Source organism: Haliotis cracherodii, unplaced genomic scaffold (assembly GCF_022045235.1).
Source record: "Haliotis cracherodii isolate W230 unplaced genomic scaffold, xgHalCrac1.p SCAF_14, whole genome shotgun sequence".
Taxonomy (NCBI): Eukaryota; Metazoa; Mollusca; class Gastropoda; order Lepetellida; family Haliotidae; genus Haliotis; species Haliotis cracherodii.
This window is the reverse complement of record NW_027266269.1, coordinates 29298498-29321992: the sequence shown is the minus strand read 5'-3', so window position 1 is coordinate 29321992 and position 23495 is coordinate 29298498. Positions and strand designations below refer to the sequence as shown.

Genomic DNA, 23495 nt, shown 5'->3' with positions numbered 1-23495 from the left:
CGTTCATCTAAGTTGCCCAGGTACATCTATGGGGAACAACTAACTAGATCCTTACCTCTCAAAATTAACGCCATCACGTTTCGAGCACATACTCGAATCTCCAGAAATGACGTCAAAATAGAACAAAGTTTTAGCGTAAAATAAAACACGTTACGTTCTTCATTGTTCTTTGCGATTTATCATGTAGTAATCTGATATTAACCATTAAATGACAATAAGAATTTTTTTACGTTTGATATACATGGATATGACATTGAACTTTTTATCATCAACTGTGGTGTGCATTGGTGTAATTTTGTGGTTAAACCATTTGCTTATCCCGCCTGAGATCCAGGATCAATTCCCCTCGTGGATACAATGAGACCTGAATACATTGGACTAGCCTCGTGTTTATAAAAGTAGACCAACATGATGTGAAATATTTGCTTTGATGTAAGGTGAGTCGTAAGGTGAGTGAGTGACCCGATCCCCGGCCGCATGAAACCAAAAGACATCAAAGGATGGTAATTGTGGCTACCCTGCATGACGTTAGGCATTAAGCGTACAAAACAAGGACTGGTCGGCTCGGAGCATACTTTATCTGAGTGAAGTATCCATGTTAAACTGTGAGCTAGCACTATAAAATCGGGCATCAGTATTTTCTTCCTCTGGTTTGTTTGGTCCGGATCGAATGCATATGTCGCTCATTAAACGACAACCAACTGGACTATTTGACACTGTAACAACCTCAATAATTCAAAGATGCGATTTACATTTAGTCTGCTGCAACCTACCGAGTTTCTACAGGCATCATGGCGACAAGGCGACGATATTCAACGTAAACAATACACAGATTTACTGATGTCAGTTTATATGCATATTTTATTTTTAATTATCCAAACAATGCGTAATTGGAGGTTTTCGACACACTTCGCAAGTTTGCCGATAGCCATTATGTCAAGTTTCATTTCATTTACACCACAAACCGCATTACTAGTTGTAACAAATAGCTCACAGCTCCGTTTAAGAATATCTGATTATTTCTAGAAAGTACACAATACATTTATTGGGGAAATGTCATTTGTATACTTGGTTGAAATCTTGAGTGGATTGTGGCGCATTCACTCATGTACTGCCCAAACTCGATTATTTACAGACCAACGAGAAATACCAGCATTGTTCCATAAAACGTGGCGTAAAACATCATTCACTCTATTCCTCACTTTTAGTAGAACGGGTTTCCATACTGTTCCTGTAGTAAGGCTTTAGTGTAAAACACGAAAACATAAGAAATGTATATGACACACGTTAATGATTGGAAAAATGCTGATTTTAGTTTATGTAATGATGTTGTTGTTTACATATTTACAGCCATGTATGTAAACACTTTTCATATTTTGTAATGGACATCATCACATAAACTGAATCTTCACTCCAGTGGTCATAAAAAATCTCTCTTTCCAGATCTCCCACGCCGACAGTTTGTGAATAAAACTGAATAATCCGGCAATACTCTACGAAAACCGAAGACATTACTGCATCTCTCAGCATTAGGTTGGTATCTTGCAGTCTCATATATGGTTCAATATGATTTCTCACTGCTCTCATTGCTATCTGTGATTGTATAGAGGTATCTCACAGACCGCTTCACGATTACCACTGCATGGTTTGTCGGACATTCCACCATTGATCAAACGTACACAGTTCTGAAAGCTTACGTTGTCAGGTTCGCCATGTGCCCACTTCCAGACATAAGTGGAACCGTCCTCCCAGGTAAAGACATTGTTGACTTGCTGCATTCCAACCCAGAGAGACTCTGACACATCCGCTGCCAAGAGAAAACTCAGTGAACTTATGAGCCATTTACATTTACACATTTACAAGAGACCCGAATATTGTTATATAAAAATGGTCTTGGTATAGCACTGTCTTTTAATAAAAGAGACTGCGAGTCTGTTATGAGGTTAATACTTTACTATAGAAGGACAGAACTTACTGACACTACTCTGATATGAGACATTTTAGCATAGGTATTCTACAGAAGGTCACAAGGTACAAACGGGCACCATATACGGACCTTGACTCTGGAATGAGGTCATGAACTCCTGTTTCTCCTGACTGTTGAGGACGACAAGGCGGCCACCTTCAGAATGGCACAGATCATTTTGAGAAGCATAGTTGTTGGAGATTGATATCAACTTGTAACACAGCCGGGGAGACAACACGGACGTGTAGCCCCTAGATACAGGACATGGGTCTGGATCAGGAAGCGCTGAAAGTAAATAGCCCCGTTTCTCTATCATCTTCGTTTTCATTTTTCAAAAACCATCTAAATGTGTATCAGAACATGTTGGAAGTTGGGAAACAGTCTCCGGAATGTGGTGAGTATTTCAGTTAAATAACGGCTTGTCAACAGTATGGAGGTGACGTAAGTCAGAGACGTTCAGACAATTAAACTAATGGTACTGACAAACCTTATTGCATAATCAGACGAATCTGTTGTTGAATCCATGATCATTCATATTTGTCATGTACCACACAATGGGTGAGTGAGTGAGTATAGTTTAACGCCGCTTCTATCAATATCACGATGGGGGACACCGGAAAATTGGCTGCACACATTGTACCCATTTGGGGAATCCATCTTGGGTCTTTAGGCATGACGAGCCAAAGCTTTAACCAGTAGGCTACCCAACCGCCCCCATGTACCACACAGCGAATATTTCACCACCTTTGACGACTTGGCAACTCCTCCCTATTTCCAGAAGGTACTGATGATGATTGTCCTACATTGCTGCAATTGTCCGATATACCCCGATCGAACACTAACTAGTCATGTCTAGACCCAGCAAAGCAGTAACTGACAAAATGAGGAATGATCCCCGCCATATGGGAAACGATGCCATGACTAAAGTGACCACATGAACCAGTTTAGTCGCCTCCAGCTGACCAACAATCGTGTGTTCTGACCTGGTACCCAAAGGGGTCACAATTAAAAAATATACATTGCAGTAGTTAAATCACGATGGTTATGGTTATTTTCACCATTTATCATTTTACCTGATGATACTACAGTAGTCACAACGTTCATGCTGTATGAACATAGATCAGGTAAAAAATTCCTCTTTTTAGATTTCAATAAAACATAAACTCAAATTATAATAGTCATGGCATCAGCCTAAGCTTCCGTGAAATTACAATTCTTGAAACATATTGAGTTGTTTTTTTATTTACTGCTGTCAAGGTGTTTCCTATTCTAGTACAGACACAAATTTTGTCTCCCTGCACAAACACAAGATGGCAGCAATGGTTGAATCAGTGTTCAATGTCTAAATTGCCACTACAAGTGTCCTATGATCTCACCTCCTGCCTTGATGAAGTGCTTGGCTCCAGGGAATGATTTCGCAGATGACGTGAGAGTAGATCTGTACATGTTGCAGTTTCCACCAAGGTAGGTGACAGCAGCACAGAGTTCATCCTGGGCACAGAGACCAGCACAGGTCCTTTCATCAAGAGATGTCTGTATGCTGGAGGGATGTTCCCGTGCCTGTAAACCTTCCAGTGTATTTTGTCTCTCAAAACGATGCCTGAAATCGCCGTTTCTTGCATACGCGACTTGGATGAAGACAATGATCAGACACAGCACAGCGTTCATCTTGCTTCAGTGTAACACGACAGTTACTGCAGTATGTTTTGACATCAGCAATGTAATCAGATGTATACCCATTCCCAGTGCAACGGGGATGTTTTTGTTCCAACTATTATGTTCCAAAGACAATCTTGAAATGTCCATGTGAACACAGCAGATTTAGCCAAAAGACATCGATTGAACAACGAATGTTTATTATTTTGTATCACTACCGTGAAATAAACGTTCAATTAGTTGTAAGAAAATATTATAGATTTAATCCAGGTTAGTCAATAGAGGCAGGTTTTACTCCTCATTATCAAATGTCTGTTCAACATCCATTCCTTTTACCGTTCAATAAAGAACCAATTTCGACTCATACTTAACGACCCATGAAGATCCGGGGTAGAATAGGTCTTCAGCAACCCATGCTTGCCGTAAAAGGTGAATATGCTTGTCGTAAGAGGCGACTAAAGGGATCGGGTGGTCAGGCTCGCTGACTTGGTTGATGCATGTCATCAATCCCGATGCGCATGATATCAATCACTCGATTGTCTGGTCCAGACTCGTTTATTTACAGACTGCCGTTATATAGGTGGAATATTTCTGAGTGCGGCGTAAAACAACAAACCAACCAACCAACCTTCATATACTTAACTATATGTTACTATATACTCACATATTGTCAAATGAAAACTTTTTTGGGGTAAAGAACATTTTATGTTTGCGCTGTGATACAACTTATATTATGTATTATTCATTATCAGAAAAGACTTCTTCTTCTATTCTTTCAATCCGACGTTTCGGTGAGATCGTCTCATTCGCCAAACTCTCTTTTATTAGGGCAGGTTTGCAACATGTTGTTCTTCGTATCAATTACAAAGTGTGGAGGCTATTGTCTGACAAGTAGAGATTGCTGCAGTGCATCAATTGTTCCCCGCCATATAAGGTTATATGCAGGGACAGGAAGTGAAAGCAATGGGAGGGGGGGATTGGTGTAAAGTACAAATTGGTTGTTGTCAATGTAGCTCTCTTTGTAAAGCACAATAAAAGAAACAGTGACTTTAAACGGTCAGCACAAGGAAAACCAAGAAAACATATAGCTTGGCCTGTCAGGCAGAACTTGGTGTTTACCTACTATTAGTACCAATGATATAAAAAATAATTGATTACATGTCCTATGTAGATAACACAACAAATGTCATTTTTAAACATGCTTTGCCAGCAAATATCAATATTCTCGCCAAAATGTTGGCTGTGTTAAATAAAACAAACTTTTGAAATAGTAAACACAAATATATGTAATGAATCCACTGTAAATAAACTTTAGTCCAAATGTAAAAATATGTTCATGCATTCATTACGGGATTCCCATTTATCCAACAGCAAGTGAAGAACATACAGGTTGGTCAAGTCATCTATAAATATTGAGAATTATCTTACATATTGTAAATACAAAGCTCATAGGTCACATTTCTCAAACCTTCGTTTAAATGATCACAAACTAAAAATTAAAAATGGTAGATATACAAAATCACCAACCCCATTACAACAACGTCTCTGTGAAACATGTGATGTCTTAGAAAATGAGCAACATTAGGCACAACCAAGAAAGAGAATCACAAATAAACCTCAAACATGATAAAGAATAACATACGATACATTGCAAAGGTAGTGTGCAATACAGCTATTCGGGTAAGGGAGATTAGCACTCATTCTTAGTGATACAGCTTGAATAAGATACGATGTACAGCATTGCAAGGTCAGTGCGTGATAAAGCTCTATACTTTGCCTATATCTAAAGAAGATAATCGGTCAATGCGCCAGTTTATTCTTACAAAATATAGACCGGTTAACTTTATTAGAAGGAGATATATCTCCACTATACATGTTTATTTCTTTTAAAACACAATGAAAACATTGCATGGATTATATACATTACGAAACATGACTAAGTCACAGAATGTGACAGGCGATTGGTTAAAACATGTCCAGATTAAGTCACTCTCATTTCATTTTAAAAACTCCAATATTTTTAGAGAAACCAAAATGGCGCTCTCCTTCAGTCAAAAACAAACAAACCCTTATACTTCCCCGCCTTCGGGGCTGGGAAGAATAAATCAGCAGTAGAAACATTTAAAGTGTACTTTTATGCATACTTTTATTATCGTATTTGTACAAGTTTCTGATACCTTCTGTACATGTTAGAAATTTCAATCAGATATTAGAAGTTCACGAGACACAGTGGGTATTTTTATTGTGTTTGGTAAGGTTTCACAAACATACAGTACATGTTTTCACTTATCCTCCCAAACTGGCTTCCACATGAAATATTGCTTCAATGAAATTGAGACACAATGCTTTCCAGACAATTATGACGTCATCTGTTACCCTCACTTTGAAGAATGATATTGGGATGATAAATAGAATCTCACCCCCGTGACTCGTGATATCAAACAAATCAACTCACGACGATACAAGTTTTCAACTTTTAAAGTTCTTACAGGTTACATCAAACGACACTCGTGTGAGATTTTCATGGTTTTATAGTTCGTTGACCAACTGTACCTTTAGAACAACTACGTTCAGAATCATATGGTTGTCTCATGGCACGTTAGAAGTGTGTGTCATTCCAACATGTATGATAAAATGGATTACCCTTCTTGATCAAGGAGTCGTATTTAAAATATCAGTACTATGTGCATATTCTTTAAGGATTCTAATAAAATGTACAAGATTAAAAAGGTCTGACAAGTCCATTTTATGAAATGCGGGGTTAATGTTGGTATCTTTCACAAATATTAAGTGGATTATCTGTACTTTTTCTCCCAATACTGGCTGTCATATCTTGCCCACTTTTGCATGCGATCGTTCAGCCATTGCGTTCATCTAAGTTGCCCAGGTTCATCAATGGGGAACAACTCACTAGATCCTTCCCAACGCCATCACGTTTCGAGCACATATTCGAATCTCCAGAAATGACGTCATAGTAGAACAATGTTTTATCGTAAAATAAAACACGTTACGTTCTTCATTGTTCTTTGCGATTTATCATGTAGTTATCTATATTAACCATTAAATGACAATAAGATTTTTTAACATTAGATATACATGGATATGACACTGTACTCTTTATCATCCACTGTGTGGTGCATTGGTGTAACCTAGTGGTCAAATCTTTCGCTTATCCCGCCTAAGATCAAGGATCAATTCCCCACGTGGATAAAATGAGACCTGAACACATTGGACTAGCCTCATGTTTACAAAATTAGACTAATATGATGTGAAATATTTGCTTTGAAGTGAGGAGAGACGGAAGGTGAGTTACCCGATTCCCGGCCGCATCAAACCAAAAGACGTCAAAGGATAGTGCTTGTTGCTACCCTGCATGACGTCGGCTCGGAGTATACCTTATCTGAGTGAGGTATCCATGTTAAACTGTGGGCTAGCACTATAAAATCGGATATTAGTATTTTCTGCCTCTGGTTTGTCTGGTCCAGATTGGAATGCATATGTCGCTCATTAAACGACAACCAACTGGACTATTTGACACTGTTACAACCTCATTAATTCAAAGATGTGATTTTGGAGGTTTTCGACACACTTCGCAGATTTGCCAATAGCCATTATGTCAAGTTTCATTTCATTTAAAGCACAAACGTCATTACTAGTTTAAGTTTAAGAATATCTGATTGTTTTGAGAAAGTACACAATACATTTATTGGGGAAATGTCATTTGTATATGTCACTGTGATGGTTGGTTGAAATCTTGAGTGGATTGTGGTTCATTCACTCATGTACTGTCCAAACTCGATTATTTACAGTTCAATGAGATAAAGCAGCATTGTTCCATAAAATGTGGCGTAAAACATCATTCACTCAATTTCTCACTTTTAGTAGAACGGGTTTCCATTCTAGATCTGTTCCTGTAGTGAGGCTTTGGTGTAAAATACGATTACACAAGTCATGTCTATGACACACGTTAATGATCAGAAAAATGCTGATTTTAGTTTATGTAAACAAATTCATATTCTTAAAATGGACATATGTACACATTGATTCTGTTGCATACATGTTTACATACATGTATCTAAACACTTTTTTATTCTTGTAATAGACATCATCACATAAACTGAATCTTCTCTCAAGTGGTCATAAAAAATCTCTCTTTCCAGAACCTCCCACACCGACAATTTGTGAATAAAACTTAATAATCCGGCAATACTCTACGAAAACCGACGACATTACTGTTTCTCTCAGCATCAGGTTGTTATCTCACAGACAGCTGCGCGATTAATCCTGCATTGACGGTTGTACAATTGACCATTGGTCAAACGTACACAGTTCTGATACCTTACGTTGGAAGGTTCCTCAAGTCCCCACTTCCAGACATAAGTGGAACCGTCCTCCCAGGTAAAAATATTGTTGACTTGCTGCATTCCAACCCAGAGAAGGTTTGACACATCCGCTGCCAAGAGAAAACAAGAGTAACTTTTGAGCCACCCCTGGCACCCACCAAACACTCACAAGAGACTGCAACATACAACAAACTGTCTTGCACACCCGAATATTGTTACATGAAAATGTGTCTTGGTATAGCACTGTCGTTTGGTAAAAAAGACCTGAATGAGGTTTATACTTTACTATAGTGAGTGAGTGAGATGGGTTGAATGCCGCTTTTAACGGTATTCCAGTTATATCAGCTTAACGTCGGAGGAAAGCAGGAGCCAGCCGTTTACCACTTCGGTGTAACCCACGAGCACGGATATGGGGCTGACAAACCTAGAAATATAATCGGGGCGAACCAGGATTCGAACCCACAATCATAGGTTTCTGGCGTGCCCAAGGGACGCAACTCTGCACAGCGAATCGCGTCGCCTTAGAAGACTGGGATACCTGTGCTCCCTACTTTACTATAGAAGGACACAACTTACTGACGCTACTCTGATATGAGACATGTTTTAGCTACAGTGTTCATAGGTATTCTACAGCAGGTCACAAGGTACAAACGGGCACCATATACTGACCTTGTCTCTGGAATGAGCTCATGAACTCCTGTTTCTCTTGACTGTTGAGGACGACAAGGCGGCCACCTTCAGAATGGCACAGATCATTTTGAGAAGTCCAGTTGTTGGAGATTGATATGTACTTGTAACACAGCCGGGGAGACAACACAGACGTGAAGCCCCTGGATACAGGGCATGGGTCTGGATCAGGAAGCGCTGAAAGTGAATAGCCCCGTTTCTCTTATCATCTTCATTTTCATTTTTCCAAAACCATCTAAATGTGTATCAGAACATGTTGGAAGTTGGTAAACAGTCTCCGGAATGTGGTGAGTATTTCAGTTAAATAACGGCTTGTCAACAGTGTGGAGGTGACGTAGGTCAGAGACGTTCAGACAAGTAAACTAATGGTACTGAAAAACCTTATTGCATAATCAGACGAATCTGTTTTTGAAACCATGATCATTCATATTTGTCATGTACCACACAATGGGTGAGTGAGTGAGTATAGTTTAACGCCGCTTCTATCAATATCACGATTGGGGACACCGGAAAATCGGCTGCACACATTGTACCCATTTGGGGAATCCATCTTGGGTCTTTAGGCATGACCCGTTTTCTTCGTTTTCATTTTGCAAAAATCATCTAAATGTGTAACAGAACATGTTGGAAGTTGGTTAAAAAATGTACAGTCTCAGGAATGTGGTGAGTATTTCAGTTAAATAAATAACTGTCAACAGTGAGGAAGTGACGTAGGTCAGAGACGTTCAGACAAGTACATTAATGGTGCTGACAAACCTAATTCGAATCTGTGTTTTTGAAACCATGATCATTCACATTTGTCATGTACTACACATTGGGTGAGTGAATGAGTATGGTTTAACACCGCTTCTAGCAATATCACGGCGGTGGACACCGGAAAATGGCCTGCACACGTTGTACCCATTTGGGGAATCCATGACGAGCCAAAGCTTTAACCAGAAGCTACCCAACCGCCCCCATGTACCACACAGCGAATATTCCACCACCTTTGACGACTGGGCAACTCCTCCTCATTTCCAGAAGGTACTGATGATGATTGTCCTACATTGCTGCAACTGTCCAATATACCCCGAACACTAACTAGTCATATCTAGACCCTGCAAAGCAGTCACTGACAAAATGAGGAATGATCCCCGCCATACGGGAAACGATGCCATGGCTTTAGCGACCACATGAACCAGGTATCATTCTACCTGACAGTTTTTTTTAGTAAGTTTGGGTGTTAATCGACTGGAGATCCAAAATTGAAACAAATTAGATGATACTACAGCAGTCACAACGTTTATGGTGTGTGACCAAAAAGTCCTCTTTATAGATTTCAAATTAAACATAACTCAAATTATAATAGTCATGGCATCAGCCTTAGTTTTCATGAAATTACAGTTCTTGAAACGCATTGAGGTTTTATTTATTTACTTCTGACAAGGTGTTTCCTATTCTAGTATAAACATACATTATGTCTCCCTTCACAAATAGAAGATGGCAGCAATGGTTGAATCAGTGTTCAATGTCTAAATTGCCACTACAAGTGTCCTATGATCTCACCTCCTGCCTTGATGAAGTGCTTGGCGCCAGGGAATGATTTCGCAGATGATGTGAGAGTAGATCTGTACATGTTGCAGTTTCCACCAATGTAGGTGACAGCAGCACAGAGTCCATCCTGGGCACAGAGACCAGCACAGGTCCATTCATCAAGAGATGTCTGTATGCTGGAGGGATGTTCCCGTGCCTGTAAACCTTCCAGTGTTATTTGTCTCTCAAAACGATGCCTGAAATCTCCGTTTCCTGCATACGCGACTGGGATGAAGACAATGATCAGACACAGCACAGCGTTCATCTTGCTTCAGTGTTATACGACAGTTACTGCAATATGTTTTGACATCTGTTACCAATGTAATTAGACATCGATTGGACAACGAATGTTTATTATTTTGTTTCACTACCGTGAAATAAACCTTCAATCAACTATGAGAAAATATTATAGATTTAATCCATTATTATCAACGGTCTGTTCCACATCTATTCATTTTACCGTTCAATAAAGAACATTTTCGATTTTGTTGACCAATTTTAACTCATAAACTTAACTATGTGTTATACTCTGTAATAACATATTGTCAAATGAAACAGTTTTGGGTAATGAGCAGCTTTTGTTTGTGTTTTGATATAACTAACCTCATGTATTATTCATTATGAGAAAAGGCTTCTTCTTCTATTCTGTCAATCCGACTTTTCGGTGAGATCGTCTCATTCGCCAAACTCTCTTTGATAAGGACAGGTTTTGCAACATGTTGTTCTTCGTATCAATTACAAAGAGTGGAGGCTATTGTCTGACAAGTAGAGATTGCTGCAGTGCATCAATTGTTCCCCGCAATATAATGTCAAATGAAGGGGAAGGAAGTGTAAGCAAGGGGAGGAGTGGATTGGTGTAAAGTACAAATTGGTTTTTGTTTATGTAGCTCTCTTTGGAAAACTAAATGAAAGAAACAGTGTCTTTAAACGGCCAGCACAAGGATAACCAAGGCGAGAAACACATCACTGGGCCTGTTAGGCAGAACATGGTGTATACCCACTATTTGTACCAATAATTGATAACTGTACAAAATAATTGATTACTTGTCCAATACAGATAGCACAACACATGTCATTCTTAAACATGCTTTGACAGCAAATATCAAAATTTCTCGTCAAAATGTTGGCTGGGTTAAATAATTGGTTGTTTGTTGTTTAACGCCGCACTCAGCAATATTCCAGCTATGTGACGGCGGTCTGTAAATAATCGAGTCTAAACCAGACAATCCAGTGATTAATATCATGAGCATTGATCCACGCAATTGGGATCGATGAAATGCATCAACCAAGTCAGTGAGCCAGACCACCCGATTCCATTAGTCGCCCATTTATCAAACAGCACGTTAAGAACATACAGGTTGGTCAAGTCATCTATAACTATTGATAATGGCCTTACGTATTGTAAGCTCATAGGTCACATTTCTCAAAACTTCGTTTAAATAATCAAAACTAAAAATTAAAAATGGTAGATATACAAAATAACCAACGCCATACACCTTGGGGAGCGCAACGAGTCGTTTATTTCATATTTAAAATATCAGTATTATGTGCATCTTCTTTAAGGATTCTAATAAAATGTACAAGATTTAAAATATTTACCCTCATCTAAATAATGATCACTCCCTGCATGCAATCCGACCTCGGCATTGTCGGGCAAGTCCATTTTATGAACAGCGAGGTTAATGTTGGTATCTTTCACAAATATTAAGTCGATTATCTATACTTTTTCTCCAGATACTGGCTGTCACATCTTGTCCACTTTTGCATGCAATCGTTCGGCCATTGCGTTCATCTAAGTTGCCCAGGAACATCTATGGGGAACAACTCACTAGAGCCTTTCCTCTTAAAAATAACGCCAACACGTTTCGAGCACATATTCGAATCTCCAGAAATGACGTCATAGTAGAACAATGTTTTATCGTAAAAAAAACCCATGTTACGTTCTTCATTGTTCTTTGCGATTTATCATATAGTTATCTTCTATTAACCATTAAATGACAATAATATTTTTTTTACATTAGATATACATGGATATGACATTGTACTCTTTATCATCCACCGTGTGGTGCATTGGTGTAACCTAGTGGTCAAACCATTCGCTCATCCCGCCTAAGATCCAGGATCAATTCCCCACGTGGATACAATGAGACCTGCACACATTGGACTTGCCTCGTGTTTATAAAATGAGACCAACATGATGTGAAATATTTGCTTTTAAGTTAGGAGAGACGGCAGGTGAGTGACCCGATCCCCGGCCGCATCAAACCAAAAGACGTCAAAGGATGGAACTTATGGCTACCCTGCATGACGTTGCCAATTAGTGCATAAAAAAAGGACTGGTCGGCTCGGAGCATACTTTATCTGAGTGAGGTATCCATGTTAAACTGTGGGCTAGCACTATAAGATCGGGTATTAGTATTTTCTACCTCTGGTTTGTCTGGTCCAGATTGGAATGTTTATGTCTCTAATTAAACGACAACCAACTGGACTATTTGACAATGTAACAACCTCAATAATTCAAAGATGCGATTTAGAATTGGTCTGCTGAAACCCACGGAAGAGGCAACTATGCTTGTATTAAAGAAGCTTCGAACGGGATTAGGTGGTCAGGCTCGCCATCGAATCCTATTTGCGTAGATCGATGCTCATGGGGGTTAATCACTAGATTGTCTGGTACAGATTCGATTGTTTGCAGACCACCATCTCATAGCTGGAATATTTCTGAATGTTGTGTTAAAGAAAACAAAAAAATCAAACAAAACTAATTCAAAGTCCTCGGATCTTTAAAACTAAAGTGTCAACGTTGAGAGAAGTCAGTGTAAGTCAATATTTCTATAGGTATCATGTCGACATGACGACAATATTCAACGTAAACAATATATGCATATTTTATTTTTAATTATCCAAACAATGCGTAATTGGAGGTTTTCGACACACTTCGCAGATTTGTCAATAGCTATTATGTCAAGTTACATTTCATTTAAAGCACAAACGGAATTACTAGCTGCAAGAAATAGCTCAAAGCTCCGTTTAAGAAAATCCGATTCTTTTGAGAAAGTACACAATACATTTATTGGGGAAATGTCATTTGTATATGTCACTGTGATACTTGGTTGAAATTTTGAGTGGATTGTGGCTCCTTCACTCATGTACTGCCGAAACTCGATTATACAGTCCAACAAGAAGTGGTGCATAAAATGTGGCGTAAAACATCATTCACTCTATTTCTCACTTTTAGTAGAACGGGTTTCCATACTGTTCCTGAAGTGATGCTTTGGTGTAAAACACGATAACACAAGCCATGTGTATGACACACGTTAATGATCAGAAAAATGCTGATTTTAGATTATGTAAACAAATTCATATTCTTAAAATGGACATATGTAAACACATTGATATTGTTGCATACATGATTTTAGGTTATGTAATGATATTGTTGCATACATGTTTACAGCCATGTATGTCAACACTTTTTACATTTTGTAATTGACATCATCACATAAACTGAATCTTCATTCCAGTGGTCATAAAAAATCTCTTTCCAGAACCTCCCACACCGACAATTTGTGAATAAAATTCTATAATCCGGCAACACTCTACGAAAACCGACGACATTGCTGTATCTCTCAGCATCAGGTTTGTATCTTGCAGTCTCATATATGGTTCAATATGATTTCTCACTGCTCTCATTGCAATCTCCGATTTTATAGAGGTATCTCACAGACAGCTGCGTGATTTCTGCTGCATTGTCTGTCGGACATTCCACCAATTTTCAAACGTACACAGTTCTGATGGCTTTCGTTGTCAGGTTCGCCATGTGCCCATTTCCAGACATAATTTGAACCGTCCTCCCAGGTAAACACATTGTTGACTTGCTGCATTCCAACCCAGAGAAGGTCTGACACATGCACTGTCAAGAGAAAACTCAGTAAACTTATGAGCCACCAATGGCATCAACCACACATTCACAAGAAACCCGAATATAGTAATATAAAAATGGTCTTGGTATAGCACTGTCCTTTAATAAAAGAGACCACGAGTCTGTAATGAGGTTAATACTTTACTATAGACGGACACAACTTACTGACGATACTCTGATATGAGACATTTTAGCTACAGGACGCTGTACAATGTATATATTGATTCTCATTCTGTATTCATAGGTCTTTCTACAGCAAGACACAATGTACAAACAGGCACCATATACTGACCCTGACTCCGGAATGAGGTCATGAACTCCTGTTTCTCCTGACTGTTGAGGACGACAAGGCGGCCACCTTCAGAATGGCACAGATCATTTTGAGAGGTCCAGTTGTTGAAGATTGATATGTACTTGTAACACAGCCGGGGAGACAACACAGACGTGAAGCCCCTGGATACAGGGCATGGGTCTGGGTCAGGAAGGGCTGAAAGTGAATAGTCCCGTTTCTCTATCATCTTCATTTTCATTTTGCAAAAAACATCTAAACGTGTAACAGAACATGTTGGAAGTTGGTTTACAGTCTCCGGAATGTGGTGAGTATTTAATTTAAATAACGGGCTTGTCAACAGTGAGGAAGTGACGTAGGTCAGAGACGTTCAGACAAGTACATTAATGGTGCTGACAAACCGAATAACATAATCAGACGAATCTGTGTTCTTGAAACCATGATCATTCATATTTGTCATGAACCACACAGTGGGTGAGTGAGTGAGTATGGTTTAACGCCGCTTCTAGCAATATCACGATGGTGGACACAGGAAAATGGCCTACACATTGAACCCATTTGGGGAATCCAACTAGGGTCTTTAGGCGTGACGAGCCAAAGCTTTAACCACTGGGCTACCCCACCACCCCCATGTACATGTACCACACAGCGAATATTCCACCACCTTTAACGACTGGGCCACTCCTCCTCAATTTCAGAAGGTGCTGATGTTGATTGTCTTACATTACTGCAATTGTCCAATAAATCCCGAACACTAACTAATCATGTCTACACCCAGAAAACCATTGAATGACAAAATGACTTAAGTGACCACATAAAAACAGTTTAGTGGCCTTTAGCTGAGAAGCAATTGTGTATTCTTAACTGGTATCTGGGTCATAATTGAAAAAATATACATTGTAGTAGTTAAATCACAATGGCTATCGTTATAAGTGAGAGTATTTTTTAAGTTTGGATGTAAATCGACTGGACTCCCAAAATTGAAACAAATTAGACGATACTACAGTAGTCACAACGTTCATATTGTATGAACATACATCAGGTTAAAAAGTCCTCTTTATAGATTTCAAATAAAACATAACTCAAATTATAATAGTCATGGCATCAGCCTTAGTTTTCATGAAATTACAGTTCTTGAAACACATTGAGGTTTTATCTGTTTACTTCTGTCAAGGTGTTTCCTATTCTAGTATAAACATACATTATGTCTCCCTTCACAAATAGAAGATGGCAGCAATGGTTGAATCAGTGTTCAATGTCTAAATTGCCACTACAAGTGTCCTATGATCTCACCTCCTGCCTTGATGAAGTGCTTGGCTCCAGGGAATGATTTCGCAGATGACGTGAGAGTAGATCTGTACATGTTGCAGTTTCCACCAAGGTAGGTGACAGCAGCACAGAGTCCATCCTGGCCACAGAGACCAGCACAGGTCCTTTCATCAAGAGATGTCTGTATGCTGGAGGGATGTTCCCGTGCCAGTAAACCTTCCAGTGTTATTTGTCTCTCAAAACGATGCATGGAATCGCCGTTTCTTGCATACGCGACTTGGATGAAGACAATGATCAGAAACAGCACAGCGTTCATCTTGCGTCAGTGTAACACGACAGTTACTGTGTTATGACATCTGTTACCAATGTAATTAGATGTATACTATATTATTCAGGTTCTTTCACAGTGCAATGGGGATGTTTTCTCCAAACATCATGTTCCAAAGAGAATCTTGAAATGTTAATGCGGTCAGAGTGGATTTATTCAAAAGACATCGATTTGACAACGAATGTTTATTATTTTGTATCACTACCGTGAAATATATGTTCAATCAGCTGTAAGAAAATGTTATAGATTTAATCCAGGTTGGTCAATAGAGGCAGGTATTACTCTGAAAACTAATTCAATCTTGTCTTCTCATTATCAACGGTCTGTTCCACATCCATTCCTTTTACCGTTAAATAAAGAATATTTTCGAGTTTGTTAACAAATTTTGACTCATATACTTAAAGACCCGTGAAGATCCGGGGTAGAATAGGTCTTCAGCAACCCATGCTTTCCATAAAAGGTGACTATGCTCGTCGTAAGAGGCGACTAACGGGATCCGGTTGTCAGGCTCGCTGACTTGGTTAATGCATGCCATCAATCCCGATGCGCATGATATCAATCACTGGATTGTAAGGTCAAGACTCGTTTATTTACAAACACCGCCATATAGTTGGAATATTGCTGAGTGCGGCGTAAAACAACAAACCAACCAACCAACCATCATATACTTAACTATATGTTACTCCTTAATAAGAGGAGGTCACATTTCTCAAAACTTCGCTTGAATAATCACAAACTAAAAATTAAAAATGGTAAATACACAAAACCACCAACCCCATAAACCTTGGAGGGCGCAACGAGTCGTTTATTTCGTATTTGAAATATCAGTATTATGTGCATCTTCTTTAAGGATTCTAATAAAATGTACAAGATTTAAAATATTTACCCGTATCTAAATAATGATGGCTCCCTGCATAAAATCCGACCTCGGCAATATAGCACAAGTCTATTTTATGAGCAACAAGGTTAATGTTGGTATCTTTCACAAATATAAAGTCGATCATCTGCACTTTTTCTCCCAATACTGGCTGTCATATCTTGCCCACTTTTGCTTGCGATCGTTCGGCCATTGTGTTCATCTAAGTTGCCCAGGTTAATCTATGGCGAACAACTCACTAGATCCTTCCCTCTAAAAAGTAACGCCATCACGTTTCGAGCACATATTCGAATCTCCAGAAATGACGTCATAGTAGAACAATGTTTCATCGTAAAATAAAACACGTTACGTTCTTCATTGTTCTTTGCGATTTAGCATGTAGTTATCCTATATTAACCATTAAATGACAATAAGATTTTTTAACATTAGATATACATGGATATGACACTGTACTCTTTATCATCCACTGTGTGGTGCATTGGTGTAACCTAGTGGTCAAATCTTTCGCTTATCCCGCCTAAGATCAAGGATCAATTCCCCACGTGGATAAAATGAGACCTGAACACATTGGACTAGCCTCATGTTTACAAAATTAGACTAATATGATGTGAAATATTTGCTTTTAAGTGAGGAGAGACGGAAGGTGAGTGACCCGATTCCCGGCCGCATCAAACCAAAAGACGTCAAAGGATAGTGCTTGTTGCTACCCTGCATGACGTCGGCTCGGAGTATACCTTATCTGAGTGAGGTATCCATGTTAAATTGTGGGCTAGCACTATAAAATCGGATATTAGTATTTTCTGCCTCTGGTTTGTCTGGTCCAGATTGGAATGCATATGTCGCTCATTAAACGACAACCAACTGGACTATTTGACACTGTTACAACCTCATTAATTCAAAGATGTGATTTAGAATTGGTCTGCTGCAACCAATGGAAGAGGCAACTATGCTTGTATTAAAGAAGCTACGAACGGGATCAGGTGATCAGGCTCGCTGACTTGGCTGATGCATGCCATCGTATCCTATTTGCATAGATCGATGCTCATGGGACTTAATCACAAGATTGTCTGGTAGAGATTCGATTGTTTGCAGACCACAATCTCATAGCTGGAATATTTCTGAATGTTGCGTTAAAGAACAAAGAATCAAACAAAAATAATTCAAAATCTTCAGGATCTTTGATACTAACAAGTCAACCTTGATTAAAGTCAGTATAAGGCACTATTTCTATAGTTATCAGGTCGACATGACGACGATATCTATATTCAATGTTAACATATATGGATTTACTGATGCCAGTGTATATACATATTTTATTTATAATTATCCAAACAATGCGTAATTGGAGGTTTTCGACACACTTCGCAGATTTGCCAAAAGCCATTATGTCAAGTTTCATTTCATTTAAAGCACAAACGTCATTACTAGTTTAAGTTTAATAATATCTGATTGTTTTGAGAAAGTACACAATACATTTATTGGGGAAATGTCATTTGTATATGTCACTGTGATGGTTGGTTGAAATCTTGAGTGGATTGTGGTTCATTCACTCATGTACTGTCCAAACTCGATTATTTACAGTTCAATGAGATAAAGCAGCATTGTTCCATAAAATGTGGCGTAAAACATCATTCACTCAATTTCTCACTTTTAGTAGAACGGGTTTCTATTCTAGATCTGTTCCTGTAGTGAGGCTTTGGTGTAAAACACGATAACACAAGCCATGTGTATGACACACGTTAATGATCAGAAAAATGCTGATTTTAGTTTATGTAAACAAATTCATATTCTTAAAATGGACATATGTAAACACATTGATATTGTTGCATACATGATTTTAGTTTATGTAATGATATTGTTGCATACATGTTTACAGCCATGTATGTCAACACTTTTTACATTTTGTAATTGACATCATCACATAAACTGAATCTTCACTCCTGTGGTCATAAAAAAGCTCTTTCCAGAACCTCCCACACCGACAATTTGTGAATAAAACTGAATAATCCGGCAATACTCTACGAAAACCGACGACATTGCTGTATCTCTCAGCATCAGGTTTGTATCTTGCAGTCTCATATATGGTTCAATATGATTTCTCACTGCTCTCATTGCAATCTCCGATTTTATAGTGGTATCTCACAGACAGCTGCGTGATTTCTGCTGCAATGTCTGTCGGACATTCCACCAATTTTCAAACGTACACAGTTCTGATGGCTTTCGTTGTCAGGTTCGCCATGTGCCCATTTCCAGACATAATTTGAACCGTCCTCCCAGGTAAAGACATTGTTGACTTGCTGCATTCCAACCCAGAGAGACTCTGACACATGCGCTGCCAAGAGAAAACTCAGTAAACTTATGAGCCACCAATGGCATCAACCACACATTCACAAGAAACCCGAATATAGTAATATAAAAATGGTCTTGGTATAGCACTGTCCTTTAATAAAAGAGACCACGAGTCTGTAATGAGGTTAATACTTTACTATAGACGGACACAACTTACTGACGGTACTCTGATATGAGACATTTTAGCTACAGGACGCTGTACAATGTATATATTGATTCTCATTCTGTGTTCATAGGTCTTTCTACAGCAAGACACAATGTACAAACGGGCACCATATACTGACCCTGACTCCGGAATGAGGTCATGAACTCCTGTTTCTCCTGACTGTTGAGGACGACAAGGCGGCCACCTTCAGAATGGCACAGATCATTTTGAGAGGTCCAGTTGTTGAAGATTGATATGTACTTGTAACACAGCCGGGGAGACAACACAGACGTGAAGCCCCTGGATACAGGGCATGGGTCTGGATCAGGAAGCGCTGAAAGTGAATAGCCCCGTTTCTCTTATCATCTTCATTTTCATTTTGCAAAAAACATCTAAACGTGTAACAGAACATGTTGGAAGTTGGTTTACAGTCTCCGGAATGTGGTGAGTATTTAATTTAAATAACGGGCTTGTCAACAGTGAGGAAGTGACGTAGGTCAGAGACGTAAGTACATTAATGGTGCTGAGAAACCTAATAACATAATCAGGCGAATCTGTGTTCTTGAAACCAAGATCATTCATATTTGTCATGAACCACACAGTGGGTGAGTGAGTGAGTATGGTTTAACGCCACTTCTAGCAATATCACGGTGGTGGACACAGGAAAATGGCCTACACATTGTACCCATTTGGGGAATCCAACTAGGGTCTTTAGGCGTGACGAGCCAAAGCTTTAACCACTGGGCTACCCCGCCGCCCCCATGTACATGTACCACACAGCGAATATTCCACCACCTTTAACGACTGGGCCACTCCTCCTCAATTTCAGAAGGTGCTGATGTTGATTGTCCTACATTACTGCAATTGTCCGATAAATCCAGAACACTAACTAATCATGTCTACACCCAGAAAACCATTGAATGACAAAGTGAGGAATGAATGATCACCGCCATCGGACACGATGCCATGACTTAAGTGACCACATAAAACAGTTTAGTGGCCTTTAGCTGAGAAGCAATTGTGTATTCTTAACTGGTATCTGGGTCATAATTGAAAAAATATACATTGCAGTAGTTAAATCACAATGGCTATCGTTATAAGTGAGAGTATTTTTTAAGTTTGGAGGTAAATCGACTGGAGTCCCAAAATTGAAACAAATTAGACGATACTACAGTAGTCACAACGTTCATATTGTATGAACATACATCAGGTTAAAAAGTCCTCTTTATAGATTTCAAATAAAACATAACTCAAATTATAATAGTCATGGCATCAGCCTTAGTTTCAATGAAATTACAGTTCTTGAAACACATTGAGGTTTTATCTGTTTACTTCTGTCAAGGTGTTTCCTATTCTAGTATAAACATACATTATGTCTCCCTTCACAAATAGAAGATGGCAGCGATGGTTGAATCAGTGTTCAATGTCTAAATTGCCACTACAAGTGTCCTATGATCTCACCTCCTGCCTTGATGAAGTGCTTGGCTCCAGGGAATGATTTCGCAGATGATGTGAGAGTAGATCTGTACATGTTGCAGTTTCCACCAAGGTAGGTGACAGCAGCACAGAGTCCATCCTGGGCACAGAGACCAGCACAGATCCTTTCATCAAGAGATGTCTGTATGCTGGAGGGATGTTCCCGTGCCTGTAAACCTTCCAGTGTTATTTGTCTCTCAAAACGATGCATGGAATCGCCGTTTCTTGCATACGCGACTGGGATGAAGACAATGATCAGAAACAGCACAGCGTTCATCTTGCGTCAGTGTAACACGACAGTTACTGCAGTGTGTTATGACATCTGTTACCAATGTAATTAGATGTATACTATATAATTCAGGTTCTTTCACAGTGCAAGGGGGATGTTTTCTCCAAACATCATGTTCCAAAGAGAATCTTGAAATGTTAATGCGGTCACAGTGGATTTATTCAAAAGACATCGATTTGACAACGAATGTTTATTATTTTGTATCACTACCGTGAAATATATGTTCAATCAGCTGTAAGAAAATGTTATAGATTTAATCCAGGTTGGTCAATAGAGGCAGGTATTACTCTGAAAACTAATTCAATCTTGTCTCCTCATTATCAACGGTCTGTTCCACATCCATTCCTTTTACCGTTAAATAAAGAATATTTTCGAGTTTGTTAACAAATTTTGACTCATATACTTAAAGACCCGTGAAGATCCGGGGTAGATAAGGTCTTCAGCAACCCATGCTTTCCATAAAAGGTGACTATGCTTGTCGTAAGAGGCGACTAACCGGATCCGGTTGTCAGGCTCGCTGACTTGGTTAATGCATGTCATCGATCCCGATGCGCATGATATCAATCACTGGATTGTAAGGTCAAGACTCGTTTATTTACAAACACCGCCATATAGTTGGAATATTGCTGAGTGCAGCGTAAAACAACAAACAAACAAACCAACCATCATATATTTAACTATATGTTACTCCTTAATAAGAGGAGGTCACATTTCTCAAAACTTCGCTTGAATTATCACAAACTAAAAATTAAAAATGGTAAATACACAAAACCACCAACCCCATAAACCTTGGAGGGCGCAACGAGTCGTTTATTTCGTATTTGAAATATCAGTATTATGTGCATCTTCTTTGGGGATTCTAATAAAATGTACAAGATTTAAAATATTTACCCGTATCTAAATAATGATGCTCCCTGCATAAAATCCGACCTCGGCAATGTAGCACAAGTCTATTAAGTCGTGTATCTGTACTGTTTCTCCAAATACCGGCTGTCATATCTTGTCCACTTTTGCATGCGATCGTTCGGCCATTGCGTTCATCTAAGTTGCCCAGGAACATCTATGGGGAACAACTAACTAAATCCTTCCCTCTCAAAATTAACGACATCATGTTTCGAGCACATATTCGAATCTCCACAAATGACGTCATAATAGAACAATGTTTTATCGTAAAATATAACACACTTCGTTCTTCGTTGTTCTTTGCGATTTATCATGTAGTTATCTTATATTAACCATTAAATGACAATAAGAATTTTTTTAACATTAGATATACATGGATATGACATTGAACTCTTTATCATCCACTGTGTGGTGCATTGGTGTAACTTCGTGGTTAAACTATTTGCTCATCCCGCCTGAGATCCAGGATGAATTCCCCACGTGGATACAATGAGACATAAACACATTGGACTAGCCTCGTGTTTATAAAATTAGACTAATATGATGTGAAATATTTGCTTTTAAGTGAGGTGAGACGGCAGGTGAGTGACCGGATCCCCGGCCGCATCTAACCAAAAGACGTCAAAGGATGGTACTTGTTGCTACCCTGCATGACGTTAGGCATTAAGCGCATAAAACAAGAACTGGTCGGCTCGGAGCATACTTTATCTGAGTGAGGTATCCATGTTAAATTGTGGGCTAGCACTATAAGATCGGGTATTAGTATTTTCTACCTCTGGTTTGTCTGGTCCAGATTGGAATGTATGTGTCTCTCATTAAATGACAAAATGGACTATTTGACACTGTAACAATCTCATTAATTCAAAGATGCGATTTAGAATTGGTCTGCTGAAACCTACGGAAGAGGCAACTATGCTTGTATTAAAGAAGCTTCGAACGGGATTAGGTGGTCAGGTTCGCCATGGAATGCTATTTGCATAGATCGATGATCATGGGGGTTAATCACTAGATTGTCTGGTACAGATTCGATTGTTTGCAGATCACCATCTCATAGCTGGAATATTTCTGAATGCTGCGTTAAAGAACAAACAATCAAACAAAACTAATTCAAAGTCCTCAAGAACTTTAAAACTAACGAGTCAACCTTGATTGAAGTCAGTATAAGGCAATATTTCTATAGTTATCAGGTCGACATGACGACGATATTCAACGTAAACAATATATGGATTTACTGATGCCAGTGTATATACATATTTTATTTTTAATTATCCAAACAATGCGTAATTGGAGGTTTTCGACACACTTCGCAGATTTGTCAATAGCTATTAGGTAAAATTACATTTCATTTAAAGCACAAACGGCATTAATAATTGCAACAAATAGCTCAAAGCTCCGTTTAAGAATATCTGATTGTTTTGAGAAAGTAC

At 38.9% G+C, this 23495-nt stretch overlaps 4 protein-coding genes across 4 annotated transcripts; all 4 read right to left on the bottom strand.

The window, feature by feature from the left end:
- Positions 1-2024: 2024 nt before the first annotated feature.
- On the bottom strand, positions 2025-3634 carry LOC139460694 (uncharacterized). The gene is made up of 2 exons (XM_071242173.1): positions 3343-3634; positions 2025-2251 (listed from the first exon to the last, which is right to left on the bottom strand). Exons 1-2 carry the CDS (start codon positions 3632-3634, stop codon positions 2025-2027), a joined length of 519 nt encoding a protein of 172 aa, XP_071098274.1.
- A 4142-nt stretch (positions 3635-7776) lies between these two features.
- Positions 7777-10489, bottom strand: LOC139460693 (uncharacterized). Its single transcript, XM_071242172.1, has 3 exons — positions 10198-10489; positions 8635-8829; positions 7777-8075 (listed from the first exon to the last, which is right to left on the bottom strand). Exons 1-3 carry the CDS (start codon positions 10487-10489, stop codon positions 7870-7872), a joined length of 693 nt encoding a protein of 230 aa, XP_071098273.1. The 3' UTR covers positions 7777-7869.
- A 3439-nt stretch (positions 10490-13928) lies between these two features.
- LOC139460692 (low affinity immunoglobulin epsilon Fc receptor-like) lies at positions 13929-16017 on the bottom strand. The gene is made up of 3 exons (XM_071242171.1): positions 15726-16017; positions 14436-14630; positions 13929-14134 (listed from the first exon to the last, which is right to left on the bottom strand). The coding sequence occupies exons 1-3, from the start codon at positions 16015-16017 to the stop codon at positions 13929-13931; spliced, it is 693 nt and encodes a 230-aa protein (XP_071098272.1).
- A 3015-nt stretch (positions 16018-19032) lies between these two features.
- Positions 19033-21153, bottom strand: LOC139460691 (low affinity immunoglobulin epsilon Fc receptor-like). Its single transcript, XM_071242170.1, has 3 exons — positions 20862-21153; positions 19540-19734; positions 19033-19238 (listed from the first exon to the last, which is right to left on the bottom strand). Exons 1-3 carry the CDS (start codon positions 21151-21153, stop codon positions 19033-19035), a joined length of 693 nt encoding a protein of 230 aa, XP_071098271.1.
- Positions 21154-23495: the final 2342 nt, after the last annotated feature.